This window comes from Peromyscus maniculatus, chromosome 4, assembly GCF_049852395.1.
Source record: "Peromyscus maniculatus bairdii isolate BWxNUB_F1_BW_parent chromosome 4, HU_Pman_BW_mat_3.1, whole genome shotgun sequence".
NCBI classification, from domain to species: Eukaryota; Metazoa; Chordata; class Mammalia; order Rodentia; family Cricetidae; genus Peromyscus; species Peromyscus maniculatus.
Window position 1 is genome coordinate 2,652,530 of NC_134855.1, and position 8,920 is coordinate 2,661,449.

The 8,920-nt window shown below is 39.8% G+C and overlaps 1 protein-coding gene across 25 annotated transcripts in view; it reads left to right on the forward strand.

The window, feature by feature from the left end:
• Strbp (spermatid perinuclear RNA binding protein) overlaps window positions 1-8,920 on the forward strand; it is a 181,166-nt gene that overhangs the window by 140,879 nt on the left and 31,367 nt on the right. For 20 of the 25 annotated variants that reach the window (XR_006070957.2, XR_013050279.1, XR_013050281.1 and 17 more), the window contains 3 exons: window positions 1,478-1,636; window positions 5,491-5,625; window positions 6,231-6,371. Coding sequence is in view for 21 of the 25 variants with exons in the window: in XM_076568485.1 (XP_076424600.1) it covers window positions 1,478-1,636; window positions 5,491-5,625; window positions 6,231-6,371 (435 nt within the window). In the remaining 4 variants the exon portion in view is untranslated. The remainder of the gene's footprint in view (window positions 1-1,477; window positions 1,637-5,490; window positions 5,626-6,230; window positions 6,372-8,920) is intronic. The other 5 variants (XR_013050280.1, XM_042274763.2, XM_076568495.1 and 2 more) reach the window with 1 other exon arrangement.

Below are 8,920 nucleotides of genomic sequence, written 5' to 3' on the forward strand. Positions count from 1 at the left end.
TGATGGCTCTTGTCCAGGGTGAACTTTCTCAGGGAGAGCATTATTTTCAGAGCTCAGTGGAGCAGGTGTTTTCTTTATGAAATATTGATGGTTAGCCAAGTGATGTTAGTGTACTTAGTGCTGTCTGAGTACTTTTAGAACTTAAGATCTTAAAAGGGGTTTTTGACTTGATTGCCAAATAAACACAAGGAATTTATTTATGGTGAGAATGCAGATTCTCCATATAGGAATTGGATGAGTTAATTTCCAGTTTACTTTGTACAGAGTTTAGCTTAAGCCCCCTCTTTTTTTGGAGTATTACTGTTTATCTACATTGGTAAAATCTTTTATATAGATGCCATTTTCTGTGAAGAATTTTTTTTTTTTTGGTAACTTGGTTACTGTAACATCATTTTGAGTCACCTATTAAATATAGTTGGTACAATGGAGAAGAAATAGGACATTGCTTATATACTCCAGCAACTGAAAGCTGATCTTTTAGACCCTACTCCTATATCATGGGCATATTGCTTTAATTAAGGCTGAGAGAATAGCTTAGTGGTGAGCATGTATGTAGCCTGGCAAGGCCTTGGGTTTGATACTTATCATTCTCTTTAATTTAAAAATAAAGTAAAAAAGATTTAGTCAGTAACTCATATTAACCTGCTTTGAAAGAAACTCAATAAGATTCTAGTGAATTCATTGTCATGTTTACTGTAAAAGTAGTGTGATCTGGAAGGAGAGGTCAGAGATGCTGTACACGTGCATGCACACACATCCTTGCAACACAGGTCCACATAGGTAGTATTGTGAAAGCTTTGTTTCAGAAAACTGAGAAACCCCAGGGCATAAAAGCTAGGAAGCCTTAAGAGAGATGCATAAGAAACACAGCTGGAAATTGTGGCTCTACTGGTAAACCAGTTTGAAGGTAAAACACAAAACAAGACCAGCCAAATACAAACAGGACAAAGCAGTAACAGAAACAACTTTGGATTCTGTTTGTTGGCCAGTTCCTCAATGATTGTCATAGAATTTGGAGGTCAGCTGATCCAATCTTCCTGCTCTGCAGATGGAGAGGTTGAAGAGCAGAGGAGAGTGATAGGAGTAGATTTCATTGTCTCTTTGTTTTCTAATTTCATTTCCTTTTTAAAGTGCTGTTTTACTGTCCCTCTTGCCCTTTTCCATTGGTTGAACTTGACCATGCTCTATCTTTTCTTTATTGTTCTCCAAATTAAGTGAGCTAGCAGTAACTTTAGGCTTGCATTTCTGAATCTTTGAGTTTGGTACTCCAAGGCAGCTCTCCTGTATTCATGCAATGCTACCCTGGAAGGTGGAATGGTCTGAATTGAGGATTCACAGGTGTAGTGTCATCTTGTTCTTCACAGGTGTTTCCGGAAACTAAATGTTACAGATTCTAAGATTTTTTTATCTCAGAATTTCAGTTGTCCTTTTTGATCTTTGGTAAGTGAATAAATGTGTTTTAATGGGATTTGTACAGGTTTTACAGGCAATGGGATACCCAACAGGTTTTGATGCAGATATTGAATGTATGAGCTCCGATGAAAAATCAGATAATGAAAGCAAAAATGAAACAGTGTCTTCAAACTCAAGCAATAATACTGGAAATTCTACAACTGAGACCTCCAGTACTTTAGAGGTATACTTGTGTTCTTTTCTTCTTTGGAATAAAGTAGTGCAAGTGCTGTGGAAACCTTAGAGATGTGGAAAAGAACAGGTGTCTCATAGAGGCATATATTACTAATAGTTTGAGTGGTACTGGGTGTCAAACCTATACCTTGTGGATATTAGGCAAGCACTCTACCACTGAGCCACAGCTGGAGCTCTCTGGTTGCTTTTGTTTTGTTTATTTTTGAGACTGGGCTTCTAGTAGTCCAGGCTGGCCTCCAACAACTCCCTATATAGCTGAGGTTGACACTGAACTCGTAACCCTCCTGCTTCTACCTTCTAAGTGCTGGGATTACAGGAGTATTGCCACAACATCTGGCTCTTTTACCTTAATTGTGCCCAGATTTATTTCTGAATATACTTAGGAAGGCAGCCATGTTTCAACATAGATTTACATCTTGATCTTCTTTTATCAAACTCAAAAAGCATCTATCAACATACCTCTGCAAAAAAAGATATATACCCCAATTCAAGTAGCCTACTGGCCATAGAAGATAATTATAATATATCAAGACTGTTGGTACTAACTGAAGAACAAAAACCTAAAAGTTGTAGTAGGGGAAAGAGATTTTTAAAGTGCATGCATGCTAAGCTGGGGCACATGAGGGTATGCATAAGTTCACCATTCAATTTGTGCATCCTTGCAGGAGGGTGCAGACTGCCCACTGTGTATTTCAGAATCAGAGTCAGTCCTAGACTGTGAACTAGTGATCTCATATAATAGAATGGAATGAATCTAAGTACTGAGTCTGTATAGTGCATTGGGAGGAGCTCCTCTTGGCTACATTCTCTCTGAAGAACGGGCTTTGGAATAATAGCAGGAACTCACATTTATTTTATTTTATTTTATTTTATTTTATTTTATTATTATTTTTTTTTTAAAGAAAGGTGCTTGTTGGGGGTGAGGAAACACATATACATAGCAGACATAGAACACACAGAGAAAAAGACTCTGCAAAGAAGAGGGAGGACTCAGAAAGCTGAGAAACCCAGTCTCTTCTCCAGGGACTTTAAAGCCTCTGTAGAGTCTTCCTTCATTAATTTAGGGTTAGTCAGAAGAAAGACAAGATGGTTGATTGGCCCAGGACTGTTGTGTGACATGTCCTGAACAGGTCTTGAACTTGATCCTGTCCATTACAGGGGGCTTGCTGGTGGGAGACAAAAGCCACCAAGGCCTTTGTTTTAAGCTGCCAGGCTTTTGTCTCAAGTCAAAAGCTGGCCATCTTGAAAATTTGCCATCTCTCTTGCCTAGCCATGGCCCCTCTCCCTGTCTGTCTGCCTAACAGGGAGTCTAACTCCTAGTCCTCATTACCCTTCCTGCGGGGGAGGGTTTAAGGGGGACAACTCCTCTTAGCTTCTTCGAGCTGACAAAGGGTTGACAATGTGGGCAGCAGTCACAGTGCTTCAAAAGAGGGGTCATCTAAGAGACTATGATAAAATTTAACTGATGGCAATGATCCAGAGCACAAGAAAGCTATTTGGTGATGGTATATATCTTTGGAGCTTGTCGTGTGAGGTAGCATCTTGATGAGTTGGTCCTCAAAAGAAATCCCAAGATAGGTCTTAAAATGATACCAACTTCAGAAGTCTGAGATGAGCCCCCAGAGTGATATTGTCTAGGAGTCTTGGTCAAGTTTATTTTCTCTGCCAGTTAAAAGAGTAAAAAGTAGGAAAAATCTGTAGACAGCAGATAGCAGCAAAGAAATTTCAAGCCCAAAAGATAGAATGGCAGGCAGTTGAAGGAAGAAAGCATTTTATTGAGGATGAGGACACATATACACACAGTAGACATGCAGAAAAAAAATACCTTCTGCAAATCAGAGGGGAGACTTGGAAAGCCAAAAAAAAAAAAAATATCCTTACATTAAAAAAAAACAAAATCAACTTTCCCACCCTTAGTTGTAAGAATAACTAATCGTTAAGGACTCAAGTCTGTAAATCCCTGTCAGTAACTTTAGCTCCAGGTGCTTCAAACACAGTGTCCAGAACTTGAAGATGCACCACTGCAGAAAGCAGAAAGATAGATTCATAATAGGTGCTCCAGATAAATGCAATAATGTGGAATCTCAAAGGAAAAAGTAGTTGTTCCTGGCACATACACATACAGCCATGCAAAATTAGAATACTGCAGCAAGAACAGTTCTGCATGAGGACTTTTACCATCCCAGGAGTAGGGGGAAGCAGGTATTCTGGGCTGAAAGAAGACAAACTGTCATGACCTGGAGTTGCAAGTACATGTCTGAGAAATGCCAAGTGGGCTGGTTGGTATGGATAACACTGATGGAATGTAAGGTCAGAGGAGGACACTAGGTTCTCCTAAGTTGCTGAAGAGGGTCAGTAGGGAGTCTGCTAGCAGAGGATTGCTCATTTATTGGTGGTAGTGAAAGGACCACATACTGTTTTGTTGACAGTGATATGTTTACCAGGACAAGGAAGAGCCTATAAATTATGAAGTCCAGGTGACTAGATTACGGAGGGAATTAGTAAAGGAAAGAGCAGTGTGAGCTGCTCTCATAGCACCTACACGAGTTTTGGTAGTGGGTACTGTTTACACTTTGTGGTAATCAAGTGGAGACCTCTAATTTCTTCATTTAATATAGTTCAATTGATCAAAATTGGGTGATTTGTGTGTGCTGGTGTGTGTGTGTGTGGGGGAGATAAAGCTTATTTGTATGCATAAAAAGGGGTTGGTAGTTTGGACCCATCCTTCTAATAAGGCTGTAATATATCCCCACCCCTATATTGCCATATTTCTCTTTGGCCTTTGACTTGCTAATTCTCCTTTTTCCCTTGATGCCTACTCATGATTGGTCTGGCACTTATCCCTTTAAAGCCATGTGTGCATGTCAATTTTAAGTAAACTGTCCTGATTGCCTTTAAAAGTAGGTCTTTGTGGATGGATGTGGCAGTAGTTGGCTGTAATCCCAGCTCTTAGAAGGAATGAGAATATAAAACTGGAGTTCCACTGGGCAGTGGTGGCGCACACCTTTTATCCTAGCAGTCAGGAGGCTGAGGCAGGCAGATCTCTGAGTTCAAGGCCAGCCTGGTCTACAGCGTGAGTTCCAGTATAGCCAAAGCTATGCAGAGAAAACCTGTCTCAAAAACAAAGACAAAAAACAAAACAAAACAACAAAAAGCATTAAGTTCTAGCTTGCTTGGACTAGAGAATGAATTCAAAGGGAGATTTCACCTCAGCAGTACAAAACAGAGTATGGTCTGTTTTCCCATGTTTTCCCAGCAGGCACCTGCTTAGTAACACACACAGTTTTACAGTGATGAAACCAGGGAATGACTACTTGTATTGTTATTTTTATACTTCAAAATCCATAGTTTATAGCCTATTGTTTTTACATTAGTTATCTTCAAATATGTTTAGAGGGACTGAGAGGCATATAGAAACATTTGCCTCTCACATCCAAAATTGAGAATTATTTCTTGCACACCTAAAGATGGAAACAGTGAACCTCAAAGCATCAAGCAAATTCCAGTTGTTGTATCTGCTTTGCTAGTTACTTACAGTCTCAGAACATGAACAGTTCAGTTCAGACCCTGGACTACTGTGGAATGAGTAGCAAGGTTGCCTTGGGTTTTTGAATGAAGGCAGAACTGCTTCAAAGGCAGGCTGTTGAGATGACTACAATAATTACCTCTTGCAGAGTTTCATCACCTTTGATAATGTTTTGCCATGAGGGGACAAAGGTGATTCATTTTAGCCCTTAAATGTCTTCAAATAGAATTAATGAGTTTACTTCTAGTATAATTATATTAAAAAGAAATTCAGTGTTTTGAAGTCTTGATTGAACGTCTATCTTCCCTGTCTCTTAGGTAAGAACTCAGGGTCCTATCCTCACAGCAAGTGGCAAAAACCCTGTAATGGAGCTCAATGAAAAAAGGAGAGGTCTCAAGTATGAACTCATCTCAGAGACTGGTGGAAGCCATGACAAGCGCTTTGTAATGGAGGTGTGTACCTAGATACATACCCACCTTATTTTTCATCTCACAGACATATTCTTGAACTGATAGTAAAGCATTTTAGGGACTGGGAAGATGGCTCAGTGGTTAAGAGCACTGGCTGCTCTTGCAGAGGTCCTGAGTTCAATTCCCAGCAACCACATGGTGGCTCACAACCGTCTATAATGCAATCTGTGCCCTCTTCTGGCTGCAGGGATATATGCAGGCAGAATACTGTATACATAATAAATAAATAAGTCTTTTTAAAAAAAGCATTTTAGCTTTTATTATTTTAAGAACACTTTCTGACTTTCATATTATGATTGTTCTTAAAATTTTTCTTTTTTTTAGATTTGTTTATTTTACTTTATGTGTACTAATGTTTTGCTTGCATGTATGTATGTGTATCATTGCTTGTTGAATCCCCTGAAACTGAAGTTATAGATGGTTGTGAGCCACACATGTGAGTGCTAAGAATTGAACCCAGGTCCTCTGTAAGAACATCAAGTGCTCTTAACCATTGAACTATTTCTCCAGCCCTATGATGTCTTTGAATTAAAACCACGTACAAGGAGTTGCCTAAGATAACTGTAAAGTGCTGTTTTTAATTTCAGGTAGAAGTAGATGGACAGAAATTTAGAGGTGCAGGTCCAAACAAGAAAGTGGCCAAGGCAAGTGCAGCACTAGCTGCCCTGGAGAAGCTGTTTTCTGGACCCAATGCTGCAAATAATAAGAAAAAGAAGATCATTCCTCAGGTATGAGTGAAGCAACCATTGTAATATTAAGTTAAATTTCCTCCTTATTTGCCATTTTACTGTCTCTTTTAGTCTTATTTTTTTTAAACCCACATTTGGGAATCAAGATAGGCAGATAGATCCAGCCTGGTCTACATATGGAGTTCCAAACCAATTAGTGCTACATATTTATCTGTGTCTCTTTGAATGTATGTCACATGGGTGACGGTGCCTACGAGCCCAGACTAGAGTGTGAGATTCCTTGAAGCTGACTGTAGTTGCAGGTGGTCAAGGCAGTGGTGAGGCACCAGAGGTAGATACTGGGAACCAAATTCAGAGCAGTTAGCACTCTTTACCGCTGAACCATTACTCTACCCCCACCATATTTTTAATTGACATGTAAGGTAAGGGGTTTCATTGTGACTTTCCTTTTTTGGTTTTTCGAGACAGGGTTTCTCTGTGTGACCCTTGACTGTCCTGGAAATTTCTCTGGCCTTGAACTCAGAGATCCACCTGCCTCTGCCTCCTGAGTGCTGGGATTAAAGGTGCGCACCACCACAGCATGGCTCATTATGATGTTTTTACACGTTTGTACTTTGTTCTCCCAACCCACTATCTTCTCCCCTGTCCCAATCCCTTCTAACCCAATGCTGGTACTTTTCTCCTCCCAAATGGTCTTATTTTGTACGTAATGATTTCTATTTCCATCCATTTTTTTTTCTGGAAATAATTTCATCTTCTTTTTTTTTTTTTTTTTTTTTTTTTCGAGACAGGGTTTCTCTGTGTAGCTTTGCGCCTTTCCTGGGACTCACTTGGTAGCCCAGGCTGGCCTTGAACTCACAGAGATCCGCCTGGCTCTGCCTCCCACCCAGTGCTGAGATTAAAGGCGTGCACCACCACTGCCCGGCCTAATTTCATCTTCTTTATAGCTAAATAAAATCTCTCTCTCTCTCTCTCTCTCTCTCTCTCTCTCTCTCTCTCTCTCTCTCTCTCTCTCTCTCTCTCCTTCCTCTCTCTCCATCTCTCTCTCTCCTTCCTCTTTCTCCATCTCTCTCTTTCTCATGTGTGCATCACTTTTTCTTAATCCATTTATCTGTTCATGGACTTCTAGGCTGATTCTGTACCTTGACTATTGTAGATATTACAGCAATAGATATGGATATGCAATTATCTTTGTAGTGTAGACTTAGAATCCTTTGGGAGTATACTCAAAGGAATGGTATAGCTGTGTTATACTATAGTTCTGTTTTTAGTTTTTTGAGGAACCTTTGTATGATTTTCATAGTGGCTATCAAATTTACATTTCCACCAGCAGCGAATAAAGATTCTTCTTTTTAATAAAATCCTTATTTTGTGTCCATGAATATTTTCCTGCATGCACATATATGTGCACCATGTGTATGCCTGGTGCTATGCATCCTCTGGAATTGGAGTTCAAAACAGTTGTGAGCTGCCACGTGGGTGCTGGGAATTGAACCTGGGTCTTCTGGAAAGCAGCCAGTTCTCCCAACCGCTGAGCCATTTCTCTAGACCCCATGAATAAGGATCTTTAATGTACATTCTTGCTAGAATTTGTTGTTTGTATGTGTGTTGTTAGGGTGGTGGGGCCATACAGGTGAGTGAATCTAAGGGCCTTGGATGTGCTAAGCAAACACTTCACCATGTATCTATACCTCCAGCACTGTTTTCTCAACAATAGGCCTTCTGACTTGGGTGAGATTGAACCTTGGTGTAGTTATCTTTGTTTTTCTTTGATGTTTAAGGATATATTGAACATTATTTCAACCATTTATGGCCATTTATATTTTTCCTCTGAGAGCTGTATTCAATTCATTAGCCTATTTATTGAGTGGTTTTTATTTTTTATTTTTAAATTTTGGAGTTTTTTACAAATTATCAATAATTCCCTGTCTGATGGCCAAGATTTCTCACTTATTTATTCTTTTTGTTTTTGGTCTTTTTTTTTTTTTTTTTTTGGTATTTTGATACAGGGTTTCTCTGTGTAGCTTTGGTGCCTCTCCTGGAACTCGAAATCACAACAATCCACCTGCCTCTGCCTCCCAAGTACTGGGATTAAAGGTGTGCACCACCACTGCCCAGCTCCTGACTGTCTTTTCTGTCATTTGATGGTGGTTTTCTTTGCTGTGTAGTGGAAGCAACTCTATTTGTTGGTTCTTGAGTTTATCTCCAGTGCTTTTGGAATTTTATCAGAAAGCCCTTTCCTTTCCTAGATCTTCACATGTTTTCTCTTAGCACTTTTGTTTTTTTGGTCTAGGTGAGAGACTGGGCCTTAGTTTCCTTCCTCTACATGTAGATATCTTTTGTCTTTGTGGATGAGGTGGTGGCTTTTTGTTTGTTTGTTTGTTTATTTTTTAAAAGATTTATTTATTATGTATACAGTGTTCTGTCTGTGTGTATCCCTACAGGCCAGAAGAGGGCGCCAGATCTCATTACAGATGGTTGTGAGCTACCATGTGGGTGCTGGGAATTGAATTTAGGTCCTCTGGAAGAGCAGCTAGTGCTCTTAACCTCTGAGCCACCTCTCCAGCCCCCAGTGTGAATTTTGATGC